Source organism: Entelurus aequoreus, linkage group LG17, assembly GCF_033978785.1.
Source record: "Entelurus aequoreus isolate RoL-2023_Sb linkage group LG17, RoL_Eaeq_v1.1, whole genome shotgun sequence".
Classification (NCBI taxonomy): domain Eukaryota; kingdom Metazoa; phylum Chordata; class Actinopteri; order Syngnathiformes; family Syngnathidae; genus Entelurus; species Entelurus aequoreus.
The window spans coordinates 20,757,388-20,774,180 of NC_084747.1; the positions used below are offsets into that span (position 1 = coordinate 20,757,388).

The window sequence follows — 16,793 nt, forward strand, 5'->3', positions numbered from 1 at the left end:
ATAGTGGATCTAACATAATAGTGTGAGAGTCCAGTCCATAGTGTATATAACATAATAGTGTGAGAGTCCAGTCCATAGTGGATCTAACATAATAGTGTGAGAGTCCAGTCCATAGTGAATCTAACATAATAGTCTGAGAGTCCAGTCCATAGTGGATCTAACATAATAGTGTGATAGTCCAGTCCATAGTGGATCTAACATAATAGTGTGAGAGTCCAGTCCATAGTGGATCTAACATAATAGTGTGAGAGTCCAGTCCATAGTGGAATCTAACAAAATAGTGTGAGAGTCCAGTCCATAGTGGATCTAACATAATAGTGTGAGAGTCCAGTCCATAGTGAATCTAACATAATAGTCTGAGAGTCCAGTCCATAGTGGATCTAACATAATAGTGTGATAGTCCAGTCCATAGTGGATCTAACATAATAGTGTGAGAGTCCAGTCCATAGTGGATCTAACATAATAGTGTGATAGTCCAGTCCATAGTGGGTCTAACATAATAGTGGGAGAGTCCAGTCCATAGTGGATCTAACATAATAGTGTGATAGTCCAGTCCATAGTGGATCTATCATAATAGTGTGAGAGTCCAGTCCATAGTGGATCTAACATAATAGTGTGAGAGTCCAGTCCATAGTGTAAATAACATAATAGTGTGAGAGTCCAGTCCATAGTGTATACAACATAATAGTGTGAGAGTCCAGTCCATAGTGGATCTTGTTAATAGTGTGAGAGTCCAGTCCATAGTGGAATCTAACAAAATAGTGTGAGAGTCCAGTCCATAGTGGATCTAACATAATAGTGTGAGAGTCCAGTCCATAGTGTATATAACATAATAGTGTGAGAGTCCAGTCCATAGTGGATCTAACATAATAGTGTGAGAGTCCAGTCCATAGTGAATCTAACATAATAGTCTGAGAGTCCAGTCCATAGTGGATCTAACATAATAGTGTGATAGTCCAGTCCATAGTGGATCTAACATAATAGTGTGAGAGTCCAGTCCATAGTGGATCTAACATAATAGTGTGAGAGTCCAGTCCATAGTGAATCTAACATAATAGTCTGAGAGTCCAGTCCATAGTGGATCTAACATAATAGTGTGATAGTCCAGTCCATAGTGGATCTAACATAATAGTGTGAGAGTCCAGTCCATAGTGTATATAACATAATAGTGGGAGAGTCCAGTCCATAGTGGATCTAACATAATAGTGTGATAGTCCAGTCCATAGTGGATCTAACATAATAGTGTGATAGTCCAGTCCATAGTGGATCTAACATAATAGTGTGATAGTCCAGTCCATAGTGGGGCCAACAGGAGATCATCTTGAGTGGAGACAGGTCAGCAGCGCAGAGACGTCCCCAACTGATGCACAGATGAGTGGTCCACCCCGGGTCCCGACTTTGAACAGCTAGCGCTTCATCTGTGGTCACCTAATAATATGTTCTTGCCTAGAGAAGCTGCGTCAAATTTTGAAAATCCTCAGAACTTTGATACCAGGAAAACTGTACGCACAAGAGTAGTCTTTGTCACGGTGCAATTAAATGCAGTACAGAGGAACCCAAGGATTTCAGATGGATTGTGAGAAAAACAGTTCTTTACTTAAGGAGAAAGTAGTCACAACAATGATTCAAAAATAGGAGATAACAAAAGAGAGCAAAGAGAACAAAAGCTAAAATACAAAAATAACTAGACTTGTGTTGGAGTTGCAAGACGTGCAAACTACCACACAACACCAAGCTGGATGGCACTGGGAATAGCCAAGAAGGTAAGTATCAAAAAACTTGGGAAGCATGAAGGTCTTCAGACATGGAGAGTCGAGGAGTGGAATCGCCGAGTGCCATCCAGCTGTCAAGGTGCTGCTTAAGTAGTGCACGTCTCACAACTCCGCCCACAAGGGGAACCAGGAACTCTAGGGGGAAGAAGAAATGTAAGAGCCAGGTCTACTGCACCAACAAAGGAAAACTGAACATACAAACCACAAGGTGGAAGCAGGTGGTGACAGTCTTCACCAGAGTCTGACTTAGGATCTTTGTACGCAGATCGAGATCTTCGAAAGGTCGTACTTCACCGGCAGATCGAGGGTCATCACCGCCAACATGAAAGATTTCATGACCCGACTGGACAAGCATCAGAGTGCCTTCATGTACACGACGGGGTCCCTCAAAGTACACGGAGGAATGTAAGTGGGTCGCTCATCGCGGTCGTACCTTTTGTGTCTTTTAACACTTGTGCGTTCCTTTGTTGACGTAGCTGGGTGGGCTATGAGAAGGAGGGCTTCAGGGGGAACCAGTACTTGCTGGAGGAGGGCGAGTACCACGACTGGAGGGTGTGGGGAGGCTCCAACCCCGAGCTGCGCTCCGTTAGGGTCATACAAGCTGTAAGTCAGGCTGATTGTCGCGGTGAAAACATGCACGTCGCTAAGGTCGGGTGTGTTCCGTAGGACCTGAGCGAGCCCTTAATGGTGATGTTCGAGCAGCCGGAGGAAGAGCAGGGTGCCGGCGAGCAGGAGGAGAACACCTTCGAGGTGACGGAGGCCATCCCGGACGTGGAGCTGTTTGGCTACAAGTCCAACACCCGTTCCATCCAAGTCTACAGCGGGGCGTAAGTCGCTGAGCAAAATCTGCACTCTTATGATGGAACCTACACTGCAAAAAGTCCGTGTTCAAAAACAAGAAAAAAAATAAATAAATGAGGGGTATTTTATTTGAACTAAGCAAAATTATCTGCCAATAGAACAAGAACATTTGGCTTGTCAAAACTTTCCAAAACAAGTAAAATTAGCTAACTTCAATGAACCCAAAAACACCTTAAAATAAGTATATTCTCACTAATAACAAGCGCACTTTTCTTGGTAGGAAAAAAAAAAGACCTTTTTGCTCAATATGTTAAAAAATAGTCTTATAGTGCCATTATCTTGACATAATGATATGCGCTCGGCATCATACATTTTTTTTTCATGCTTGAAGTAAGAAATTATTACTTTAAAAAAAGTAGTTTTATACTTGTGAGTGTTGATGACACAGCTTTGCAACAGTTGATATTCTAGTTTCAAGCATGTTTTTACTCAATATAGGTCATCAAATCTCAGCAACAAGCTGTAATATCTTACTGAGATCATTTAGGACCAAAACACTTAAAACAGGTAAAACACTCTAACATAAAATCTGCTTAGTGAGAAGAATTATCTTATCAGACAGAAAATAAGCAAATATCACCCTTATTTGAGATATTTCATCTTACTTAGATTTCAGTTTTTGCAGTGTATGTCATGATAAACAATGTATATGTATACAAAATATTTACCAATAATATAGAAGTCAAAAAAAGAAGAGAAAAGCTTGTTTTGATTGTGTAAAAAATAACTTCAACGGACTTTAAATATCCTGAATTCATAACAAAACATGCAACTGCTTTAAAAATAGGTCTAATTCTAAAAATGACAATATCAAGTGAAGGTTGGTTTATTGCAGCGATTACAAGGTGTAAATAATATGTGGCTCTTATCATGCACCTCAAGATATTTCAAGCCTTCTTTTGATATCATTTTGATTAGAGATGTCCGATAATATCGGACTGCCGATATTATCGGCCGATAAATGCTTTAAAAATGTAATATCGGAAATTATCGGTATCGGTTTCAAAATGATCGGTATCGGTTTCAAAAAGTAAAATGTATGACTTTTTAAAACGCAGCTGTGTACACGGACGCAGGGAGAAGTACAGAGCGCCAATAAACCTTAAAGGCACTGCCTTTGCGTGCCGGCCCAATCACATAATATATACGGCTTGCAAGTGAATGCAATGCATACTTGGTCAACAGCCATACAGGTCACACTGAGGGTGACCGTATAAACAACTTTAACACTGTTACAAATATGCGCCACACTGTGAACCCACACCAAACAAGAATGACAAACACATTTCGGGAGAACATCCGCACCGTAACACAACATAAACACAACAGAACAAATACCCAGAACCCCTTGCAGCACTAACTCTTCCGGGACGCTACAATATACACCCCCTGCTACCCCCTCCCCCCCCAACCCCGCCCACCTCAACCTCCTCATGCTCTCTCAGGTAGAGCATGTCCCTAATTCCAAGCTGCTGTTTTGAGGCATGTTAAAAAAAATAATGCACTTTGTGACTTCAAAAATAAATATGGCAGTGCCATGTTGGCATTTTTTTCCATAACTTGAGTTGATTTATTTTGGAAAACCTTGTTACATTGTTTAATGCATCCAGCGGGGAAACACAACAAAATTAGGCATACTAATGTGTTAATTCCACGACGGTTGATATCGGAATCGGTAATTAAGAGTTGGACAATATCGGATATCGGCAAAAAAGCCATTATCGAACATCTCTAATTTTGATTAATTATGGCTTACAGTTTATGAAAACCTTGCATTGAAAATCTCAGAAAATGTGGGGTTTTCAAAAACTGTAAGCCACGACCATTAAAATGATAATAAATAAACACTCGACATATAATGAGTTTATATCACATGTTAGTTTCACATTTGAAGTTGAAACGCTGACTTTTGCACGATATTCTCATTTTTTGAGTTTCACTTTTTCGTAAATGTGATCATACATTTTTAGTATACATAAAAAAATTGGAAAATAATTATATAAGACAATTTTGACAGACTTTTAATGTATTTTCTTGGATATGTAAAATGTAAAAATACTCTACCGAAAGGAACCCAAATTTGTTGACAGAGGCAAGATTGTCAATAATGCAAAAAAATGCAATAACGATGTTGATGTTCAGGTGGGTGGCCTACTCCCATGTGGACTTCTCCGGTAGCCAGTACATCCTGGAGAAAGGCTTCTATAGTAATTCTGCCGACTGGGGTTCTCCGGACACTCGCATCTGCTCCGTGCAGCCAATTCAGCTGGTAAACACTTAACGTTTTTTCAATACATATTTAACAAACATGTTCTAAAATGTCAATATGCTCTGTTGGCTTTCAGGCTCCAACTGATGGTAACAGGACCAGGAAAGAGGTGGGTCGTCATTTTTAGGCTGGTCAAAAACACCTGATTTCCTATCATTCGACAAGGTTTATCCTGTTAAGTACTATTGGTTAGACCTGATTATTGAATACGATTAAAGGCCTACTGAAATGAATTTTTTTTTTTTAAACGGGGATAGCAGATCTATTCTATGTGTCATACTTGATCATTTCGCGATATTGCCATATTTTTGCTGAAAGGATTTAGTAGAGAACATCGACGATAAAGTTCGCAACTTTTGGTCGCTGATAAAAAAAGCCTTGCCTGTACCGGAAGTAGCGTGACGTCGCAGGTTGAAAGGCTCCTCACATTTCCCCATTGTTTACACCAGCAGCGAGAGCGATTCGGACCGAGAAAGAGACGATTACCCCATTCATTTGAGTGAGGATGAAAGATTTGTGGATGAGGAAGGTGAGAGTGAAGGACTAGAGTGCAGTGCAGGACGTATCTTTTTTCGCTCTCACCGTAACTTAGGCACAAGCTGGCTCATTGGATTCCACACTCTCTCCTTTTTCTATTGTAGAACACGGATTTGTATTTTAAACCACCTCGGATTTTATATCCTCTTGAAAATGAGAGTCGAGAACGCAAAATGAAAATTTACAGTGACTTTTATCCCCACGACAATACATCCGCGAAGCACTTTAGCTACGGAGCTAACGTGATAGCATCGGGCTTAACTGCAGATAGAAACAAAAGAAATAAACCCCTGACTGGAAGGATAGACAGAAGATCAACAATACTATTAAACCACGGACATGTAAATACATGGTTAATGCTTTCCAGCCTAGCGAAGCTTAACAATGCTGTTGCTAACGACGCCATTGAAGCTAACTTAGCTACGGGACCTCACAGAGCTATGCTAAAAACATTAGCTATCCACCTACGCCAGCCAGCCCTCATCTGCTCATCAACACCCGTGCTCACCTGCATTCCAGCGATCGACGGCGCGACGAAGGACTTCACCCGATCATCGATGCGGTCGGCGGCTAGCGTCGGATAGCGCGTCTGCTATCCAAGTCAAAGTCCTCCTGGTTGTGTTGCTGCAGCCAGCCGCTAATACACCGATCCCACCTACAGCTTTCTTCTTTGCAGTCTCCATTGTTCATTAAACAAATTGCAAAAGATTCACCAACACAGATGTCCAGAATACTGTGGAATTTTGCGATGAAAACAGAGCTTTTTGTATTGGATACAATGGTGTCCGAATACTTCCGTTTCAACCATTGACGTCACGCGCATACGTCATCATACATAGACGTTTTCAACCGGAAGTTTCGCGGGAAATTTAAAATTGCACTTTATAAGTTAACCCGGCCGTATTGGCATGTGTTGCAATGTTAAGATTTCATCATTGATATATAAACTATCAGACTGCGTGGTCGGTAGTAGTGGCTTTCAGTAGGCCTTTAAAATCAAGAGTAAGAATACTAATTCAGTGTTAATATTTGATTGGGCCCCGGGCCCCTCCGTAGTGGGCCCCTTTGTAAAAAAGGTTAAAACCAAATCCAAACCAAACCATTGTTTAATTGCCTAACATTGATAACGGTACACAAAAGGCAATGAAGCAATATAAAAATACCTCTCAATATTTTTTGTAAGACCTGTATCGATGTTTTACATATTTAGTAGTGCATGATTTTGTATTGTTTTCATCCAGAATGCGCCTTCCGTATCCGTATATCGCCATCAAATCTGATACTACACTTTCCCGCATCCCCATTTGCCTCTCCCAGATACTATTGTACTCCGAGCCGGACTACAAGGGCGACTGTCTTATCTTCAGCTACAAACAGGATGCGGAAACGGAAAACTTCCAGACCAAGTCGTGCAGAGTGGTGGGAGGGAGGTGAGAGATGTGGCAGGAAGCCCTTGTTTTCTTCAAAGTGATGATCGTTTTTTTTTTTCTGTTTGTTTTTTTTTCTCAGCTGGGTTGTGTATGAGAATAAAGACTACAGCGGGGTCATGTATGTCCTATCAGAAGGGGGCTACACCTCGTTAGCGAGCATGGGCTGCACGTCCAGCACCTTCATCCGCTCCGTCAAGGCCGTGCCAATGGTGGGGTGAATGTGCAAAGACAAGTGTGTCATGCATGGTTCTGAAACTGTATCTGTGTGTGTGTGTGTGTGTGTGTGCAGACCTTCTCAGTCCCCTCCATCTCGCTGTTTGGCCTGGAGGGTCTGGAGGGGAGGGAGATCTCCACAGACTCGGAGCTCCTCAGCATGGTGGGAGAAGGCTTCAATGATCACATCCTGTCCGTCAGAGTCAACAGTGGCTGGTGAGGACTTTTAGTGCAACTTTGTAATATATCCATAAACACAAAACACAATTTTATGTCATTTGTGGGATATTTCGAGGTAACGCCTGTTCACTCCATGCAAATTGTGCCTTTTTCCGGAAATGACTTCTGCCTTTAGCTTGTATTTGACTTGCTGCAAACACATTTACACAATTTAAGCCAGGGGTGTCCAAATATATATATTTTTCATTTTCAAACCTTAACAAAATATATGGATTTTTTTTTTAACATTTAGGGCTCCCGGGGACCATAAAGGGTCTCAATCATTAAAATGTAAAAAATAAGTCAAATTATTATTATTTTTTATTTAACGCTTACAGTAAATCTCTATATCAACTTCAGGTTGATATAAAGTAAAAAAAAAAAAAAAAAGGTTTAATGCTTTTTCTGTCAAAGACAACTTTGTTTTTATAGTAAAACTGAAATATGCAGTATTTAGTAATTAGAGCCCAAAAAGATCAATAATGCCATTGATTTTAATTCTTTAATATTTTTGAGTAATCACAGTGAAATGTTAAATAAAATCCTACTAAATATATGTGATTTCCAAAAGGTCCCCCACTCATAAAGTGATACATTTTTATTAAGTTTTTTTTACTTTTAGCACTTAAATTACGAGATCAACTTCAGATATATCTGCCGATTTTACGTTTGAACTATTATTTTGTTTGTATTATGCTCTTTTGTCAAATAAAACTTTGATGTTTTTTAATGGCAACCACACAAAATATGCAATATTTTTTCCACATAAAACATTTTAAAGTGATATTTTTTAAGTAATAATTCATTATAACATAGATTTTTAGTCTTTTTTTTTTTTTTTAGCAATGGCAAAAAAAAGAAAAATAAACAAAGACAAAAGAAAAAAAACAGCCTGCATGGCAGCTTTGTGTCAACATTGCAACTTTTTCTTGTTAGATTTCACCTCAATCCACTTTTTTTTTTAAATGTTTTTTTTTTAATTTTTGCAATATTATCAATTTTGCAATTTTTGCAGAATGCGTGGCGGGCCGGTAAACAATTAGCCCCGGGCCGCACTTTGGACACCCCTGATTTAAGCTTATTCATTTTACAAAAGCAGTGATGTTGGCACGTTGTGTAATTCGTAAATAAAAACAGAATACAATGATTTGCAAATCCTTTTTAACTTGTATTCAATTGAATAGACTGCAAAGACAAGATATTTATTGTTCTAACTGAGAACAGTTTTGTTTTTGCAAACAATCATTAACTTAAAATTTAATGGCAGCAACACATTGCAAAAAAGTTGTCACAGGGGCATTTTTACCACTGTGTTACATGGCCTTTCCTTTTAACAACACTCAGTAAATGTTTGGGAACTGAGGAGACACGTTTTTGAAGCTTTTCAGGTGGAATTCTTTCCCATTCTTGCTTGATGTACAGCTTAAGTTGTTCAACAGTCCGGGGTCTCCGTTGTGGTATTTTAGGCTTCATAATGCGCCACACATTTTCAATGGGAGACAGTTCTGGACTACAGGCAGGCCAGTCTAGTACCCGCACTCTTTTACTATGAAGCCACGCTGTTGTAACACGTGGCTTGGCATTGTCTTGCTGAAATAAGCAGGGGCGTCCATGATAACGTTGCTTGGATGGCAACATATGTTGCTCCAAAACCTGTATGGTATGTACCTTTCAGCACAAATGGTGCCTTCACAGATGTGTAAGTTACCCATTCTTTGGGCACTAATACACCCCCATACCATCACAGATGCTGGCTTTTGAACTTTGTGCCTAGAACAATCCGGATGGTTCTTTTCCACTTTGGTCCAGAGGACATGACGTTCGCAGTTTCCAAAAACAATTTGAAATGTGGACTCGTCAGACCACAGAACACTTTTTCACTTTGCATCAGTCCATCTTAGATGAGCTCGGGCCCAGCGAAGCTGGCGGCTTTTCTGGGTGTTGTTGATACATAACTTTGGCTTTGCATTGTAGAGTTTTAACTTGCACTTACAGATGTAGCGACAAACTGTAGTTACTGATAGTGGTTTTCTGAAGTGTTCCTGAGCCCATGTGGTGATATCCTTTACACACTGATGTTGCTTTTTGATGCAGTACCACCTGAGGGATCGAAGGTCCGTAATATCATCGCTTACGTGCAGTGATTTCTCCAGATTCTCTGAACATTTTGCTGATATTACGGACCGTAGATAGTGAAATCCCTAAATTCCTTGCAATAGCTCGTTGAGAAATGCTGTTTTTAAACTGTTTGACAATTTCCTCACGCATTTGTTTGCAAAGTGGTGACCCTCGCCCCATCCTTGTTTGTGAATGACAATCATGGCACCCACCTGTTCCCAATTAGCCTGTTCACCTGTGGGATGTTCCAAATAAGTTTTTGATGAGCATTGCTCAACTTTCTCAGTCTTTTTTGCCTCTTGTGCCAGCTTTTTTGAAACATGTTGCAGGCATCAAATTCCAAATGAGCTAATATTTGCAAAAATTAACAAAGTTTTCCAGTTCGAACGTTAAATATCTTGTCTTTGCAGTCTATTCAATTGAATATAGGTTGAAAATATTTGCAAATCATTGATGTGATGATATGGGTTTTTTGTAGTAAAAAAATCACATTTTTGTGTTTGCAAACCTTACAAGAGCATATGTTTCTAGTAAAACTCACAAACATACATTATTATGAGTTAAAAAAAACTAATGTTTGTGTTTGCAAACCTAACAAGAGCATATGTTTCTAGTAAAACTCACAAACATACATTATTATGAGTTAAAAAAAAACAAATGTTTGTGTTTGCAAACCTAACAAGAGCATATGTTTCTAGTAAAACTTACAAACATACATTATTATGAGTAAAAAACAACAAATGTTTGTGTTTGCAAACCTTACAAGAGCATATGTTTCTAGTAAAACTCACAAACATACATTAGTATGAGTAAAAAACAACACATTTTGTGTTTGCAAACCTTACAAGAGCATATGTTTCTAGTAAAACTCACAAACATACATTATTATGAGTAAAAAACAACAAATGTTTGTGTTTGCAAACCTAACAAGAGCATATGTTTCTAGTAAAACTTACAAACATACATTATTATGAGTAAAAAACAACAAATGTTTGTGTTTGCAAACCTTACAAGAGCATATGTTTCTAGTAAAACTCACAAACATACATTAGTATGAGTAAAAAACAACACATTTTGTGTTTGCAAACCTTACAAGAGCATATGTTTCTAGTAAAACTCACAAACATACATTATTATGAGTAAAAAACAACAAATGTTTGTGTTTGCAAACCTAACAAGAGCATATGTTTCTAGTAAAACTTACAAACATACATTATTATGAGTAAAAAACAACAAATGTTTGTGTTTGCAAACCTTACAAGAGCATATGTTTCTAGTAAAACTCACAAACATACATTAGTATGAGTAAAAAACAACACATTTTGTGTTTGCAAACCTTACAAGAGCATATGTTTCTAGTAAAACTCACAAACATACATTATTATGAGTAAAAAACAACAAATGTTTGTGTTTGCAAACCTTACAAGAGCATATGTTTCTAGTAAAACTCACAAACATACATTAGTATGAGTAAAAAACAACACATTTTGTGTTTGCAAACCTTACAAGAGCATATGTTTCTAGTAAAACTCACAAACATACATTATTATGAGTAAAAAACAACAAATGTTTGTGTTTGCAAACCTAACAAGAGCATATGTTTCTAGTAAAACTTACAAACATACATTATTATGAGTAAAAAACAACAAATGTTTGTGTTTGCAAACCTTACAAGAGCATATGTTTCTAGTAAAACTCACAAACATACATTAGTATGAGTAAAAAACAACACATTTTGTGTTTGCAAACCTTACAAGAGCATATGTTTCTAGTAAAACTCACAAACATACATTATTATGAGTAAAAAACAACAAATGTTTGTGTTTGCAAACCTAACAAGAGCATATGTTTCTAGTAAAACTTACAAACATACATTATTATGAGTAAAAAACAACAAATGTTTGTGTTTGCAAACCTTACAAGAGCATATGTTTCTAGTAAAACTCACAAACATACATTAGTATGAGTAAAAAACAACACATTTTGTGTTTGCAAACCTTACAAGAGCATATGTTTCTAGTAAAACTCACAAACATACATTATTATGAGTAAAAAACAACAAATGTTTGTGTTTGCAAACCTTACAAGAGCATATGTTTCTAGTAAAACTCACAAACATACATTAGTATGAGTAAAAAACAACACATTTTGTGTTTGCAAACCTTACAAGAGCAAATGTTTCTAGTAAAACTCACAAACATACATTATTATGAGTAAAAAACAACAAATGTTTGTGTTTGCAAACCTAACAAGAGCATATGTTTCTAGTAAAACTTACAAACATACATTATTATGAGTAAAAAACAACAAATGTTTGTGTTTGCAAACCTTACAAGAGCATATGTTTCTAGTAAAACTCACAAACATACATTAGTATGAGTAAAAAACAACACATTTTGTGTTTGCAAACCTTACAAGAGCATATGTTTCTAGTAAAACTCACAAACATACATTATTATGAGTAAAAAACAACAAATGTTTGTGTTTGCAAACCTAACAAGAGCATATGTTTCTAGTAAAACTTACAAACATACATTATTATGAGTAAAAAACAACAAATGTTTGTGTTTGCAAACCTTACAAGAGCATATGTTTCTAGTAAAACTCACAAACATACATTAGTATGAGTAAAAAACAACACATTTTTGTGTTTGCAAACCTTACAAGAGCATATGTTTCTAGTAAAACTCACAAACATACATTAGTATGAGTAAAAAAACAAAAACATTTTGTGTTTGCAAAGCTTACAAGAGCATATGTTTCTAGTAAAACTCACAAACATACATTAGTATGAGTAAAAAAAAAACACATTTTTGTGTTTGCAAACCTTACAAGAGCATATGTTTCTAGTAAAACTCACAAACATACATTATTATGAGTAAAAAACAACAAATGTTTGTGTTTGCAAACCTTACAAGAGCATATGTTTCTAGTAAAACTCACAAACATACATTAGTATGAGTAAAAAACAACACATTTTGTGTTTGCAAACCTTACAAGAGCATATGTTTCTAGTAAAACTCACAAACATACATTATTATGAGTAAAAAACAACAAATGTTTGTGTTTGCAAACCTAACAAGAGCATATGTTTCTAGTAAAACTTACAAACATACATTATTATGAGTAAAAAACAACAAATGTTTGTGTTTGCAAACCTTACAAGAGCATATGTTTCTAGTAAAACTCACAAACATACATTAGTATGAGTAAAAAACAACACATTTTGTGTTTGCAAACCTTACAAGAGCATATGTTTCTAGTAAAACTCACAAACATACATTATTATGAGTAAAAAACAACAAATGTTTGTGTTTGCAAACCTTACAAGAGCATATGTTTCTAGTAAAACTCACAAACATACATTAGTATGAGTAAAAAACAACACATTTTGTGTTTGCAAACCTTACAAGAGCATATGTTTCTAGTAAAACTCACAAACATACATTATTATGAGTAAAAAACAACAAATGTTTGTGTTTGCAAACCTAACAAGAGCATATGTTTCTAGTAAAACTTACAAACATACATTATTATGAGTAAAAAACAACAAATGTTTGTGTTTGCAAACCTTACAAGAGCATATGTTTCTAGTAAAACTCACAAACATACATTAGTATGAGTAAAAAACAACACATTTTGTGTTTGCAAACCTTACAAGAGCATATGTTTCTAGTAAAACTCACAAACATACATTATTATGAGTAAAAAACAACAAATGTTTGTGTTTGCAAACCTAACAAGAGCATATGTTTCTAGTAAAACTTACAAACATACATTATTATGAGTAAAAAACAACAAATGTTTGTGTTTGCAAACCTTACAAGAGCATATGTTTCTAGTAAAACTCACAAACATACATTAGTATGAGTAAAAAACAACACATTTTGTGTTTGCAAACCTTACAAGAGCATATGTTTCTAGTAAAACTCACAAACATACATTATTATGAGTAAAAAACAACAAATGTTTGTGTTTGCAAACCTTACAAGAGCATATGTTTCTAGTAAAACTCACAAACATACATTAGTATGAGTAAAAAACAACACATTTTGTGTTTGCAAACCTTACAAGAGCAAATGTTTCTAGTAAAACTCACAAACATACATTATTATGAGTAAAAAACAACAAATGTTTGTGTTTGCAAACCTAACAAGAGCATATGTTTCTAGTAAAACTTACAAACATACATTATTATGAGTAAAAAACAACAAATGTTTGTGTTTGCAAACCTTACAAGAGCATATGTTTCTAGTAAAACTCACAAACATACATTAGTATGAGTAAAAAACAACACATTTTGTGTTTGCAAACCTTACAAGAGCATATGTTTCTAGTAAAACTCACAAACATACATTATTATGAGTAAAAAACAACAAATGTTTGTGTTTGCAAACCTAACAAGAGCATATGTTTCTAGTAAAACTTACAAACATACATTATTATGAGTAAAAAACAACAAATGTTTGTGTTTGCAAACCTTACAAGAGCATATGTTTCTAGTAAAACTCACAAACATACATTAGTATGAGTAAAAAACAACACATTTTTGTGTTTGCAAACCTTACAAGAGCATATGTTTCTAGTAAAACTCACAAACATACATTAGTATGAGTAAAAAAACAAAAACATTTTGTGTTTGCAAAGCTTACAAGAGCATATGTTTCTAGTAAAACTCACAAACATACATTAGTATGAGTAAAAAAAAAACACATTTTTGTGTTTGCAAACCTTACAAGAGCATATGTTTCTAGTAAAACTCACAAACATACATTATTATGAGTAAAAAACAACAAATGTTTGTGTTTGCAAACCTTACAAGAGCATATGTTGCTAGTAAAACTCACAAACATACATTAGTATGAGTAAAAAACAACACATTTTTGTGTTTGCAAACCTTACAAGAGCATATGTTTCTAGTAAAACTCACAAACATACATCAGTATGAGTAAAAAACAACACATTTTTGTGTTTGCAAACCTTACAAGAGCATATGTTTCTAGTAAAACTCACAAACATACATTATTATGAGTAAAAAAAAACACATTTTTGTGTTTGCAAATTTTACAAGAGCATATGTTTCTAGTAAAACTCACAAATATACACTACCATTCAAAAGTTTGGGGTCACCCAAAGAATTTTGTGGAATAGCCTTCATTTCTAAGAACAAGAATAGACTGTCGAGTTTCAGACGAAAGTTCTCTTTTTCTGGCCATTTTGAGCGTTTAATTGACCCCACAAATGTGATGCTCCAGAAACTCAATCTGCTCAAAGGAAGGTCAGTTTTGTAGCTTCTGTAACGAGCTAAACTGTTTTCAGATGTGTGAACATGATTGCACAAGGGTTTTCTAATCATCAATTAGCCTTCTGAGCCAATGAGCAAACACATTGTACCATTAGAACACTGGAGTGATAGTTGCTGGAAATGGGCCTCTATACACCTATGTAGATATTGCACCAAAAACCAGACATTTGCAGCTAGAATAGTCATTTACCACATTAGCAATGTATAGAGTGTATTTCTTCAAAGTTAAGACTAGTTTAAAGTTATCTTCATTGAAAAGTACAGTGCTTTTCCTTCAAAAATAAGGACATTTCAATGTGACCCCAAACTTTTGAACGGTAGTGTATATTATTTCAGGCATTATTAGCCATTCTGCATGTTTGGTTTAGGAGTTATGTTTAAAAACATGTTTATTGTTGTTACTTATAAGAAGAGGATTTTTTTTTTTTTAAAGACATCGATTTATCTGATCTGGTTTGTCTTTCTTGTTTGCAGGTGGGTGCTATGTGAGTTCAGCAACTATAGGGGGCGTCAATTCCTCTTGGAACCGATCGAAATTACCAACTGGCCCAAGTTCAGCTCCCTGCAGACCGTGGGCTCCATGTATCCTGTCAAACAGGTCCGTCAACAGGTCGCCTCGGATTTGCATTTTTACGCTCTGACTTTGTCACAACACATGAGTTCTTCAACTTTAGCATGAAATATATATATTTTTTAACAATTTGAGAGCCCTCTAGACATGAAATAACACCTTTTACAATACTGAACAGCGCTTTGTGATTGGTTTTGTATACTCATGGCCAATACTACTGTAGTATTAATATTTTTAGTTTATTTAGCCATTTTTATGCTTGAACATACTTAATTTAGGACCAAAACATTTTTGAATATGCATTAAAACCGCAATATTTGAGTTGTATTATTATTATTATTAATATTTTGATTGACACCGTGGTCAACATTATAACGTTAGCATTCAAGCATGATAACTTTTTCAGATAATTGTACACCTCAAAGTCATATAACTTGGTACTCGATGCATGTTAACTGTTAACATGCCGACATGAACATGATAGCATCCTAACGTTAGCATGATTTTTAATTTTTTTTTTGCTAATTTTGCAGGTGAGCCTTTTGAGTCTTATACCAACTTGGTACTCTACACATGCTAACGTTAGCATGCTTACTTTTTTTAGCTAATCTTGCAGCCTTACACACCTTCACAGTCAAATAACTTGGTACTTACTGTCAGGTTCAAACACTGATGACATTTATTAAACAAGACAAGAAGCAAGGAATTAAACAGAGACAGAATTAAATTTGTCTCAATTGAGGAGAAACACCTGGACTGTACTCTTTTGAACAGTTCCACCACGCTCTGACGAAAGATTGTACGCCTCCTCTTTTATTTGGATTTTCCCTGATTACATGGCAACAGCTGTTTCTAAGGGAGGGGGGTCGTAAACAGCCATCGCCTTTGTTACAAAACAGTTCAAAGAAAAGGTCGTAAAACAGTTCAATGAAAAGGTCGTAAGACAGTTCAAAGAAGAGATGACTGGAGTTTGGGCAGGTCCTGCTTTCTCTCCGCTTTGTAGTTCTCGGGTCAAGACAAAATCTTTCTGTGGATTACAATACATCAAAGAAACAGAACACCTTCATGTTGCTTCCCATCCTACACACTTGGTAGGATCAAAGACAGCTTTTGTCTTCTCGCCGGGAACTCATGGCAACACAAACGTTTTGTGATAACTTAGATACAATTATTCTGACACTTACCACATGCTAAGTTGTTTAGCACATTTTGCAGGCTTACACCTCAGAGCCATCAGCATGTTAACTTTTTAAGATAATTTTACACCTCAAAATCGTATAACTTGGTACTTGATGCATGTTAACCGTTAACATGCCGACATTAACACGATAGCGTCCTAACATTAGCATAATTTTTTTTTTGTAGCTAATTTTGCAGGTGAGCCTTTTGAGTCATAGACAGCAACTTGGTACTTGACAAATGCTAACTGTTTGAGCTCATTTTTAGGCCTACACCTAAGAGCCATTTAACTTGGTATTTTACACATGCTAACTGTTAG

The 16,793-nt window shown here is 36.2% G+C and overlaps 1 protein-coding gene across 1 annotated transcript in view; it reads left to right on the forward strand.

Annotated features, from left to right (window-relative positions):
• The first annotated feature begins 1,916 nt into the window (after positions 1-1,916).
• LOC133631917 (beta/gamma crystallin domain-containing protein 2-like) overlaps positions 1,917-16,793 on the forward strand; it is a 17,489-nt gene continuing 2,612 nt past the window's right edge. The window contains exons 1-9 of the mRNA XM_062024106.1: positions 1,917-2,177; positions 2,249-2,375; positions 2,439-2,599; positions 4,776-4,902; positions 4,979-5,011; positions 6,757-6,869; positions 6,949-7,078; positions 7,159-7,298; positions 15,199-15,322. Coding sequence (XP_061880090.1) covers positions 2,095-2,177; positions 2,249-2,375; positions 2,439-2,599; positions 4,776-4,902; positions 4,979-5,011; positions 6,757-6,869; positions 6,949-7,078; positions 7,159-7,298; positions 15,199-15,322 — 1,038 coding nt within the window. The 5' untranslated portion in view covers positions 1,917-2,094. The remainder of the gene's footprint in view (positions 2,178-2,248; positions 2,376-2,438; positions 2,600-4,775; positions 4,903-4,978; positions 5,012-6,756; positions 6,870-6,948; positions 7,079-7,158; positions 7,299-15,198; positions 15,323-16,793) is intronic.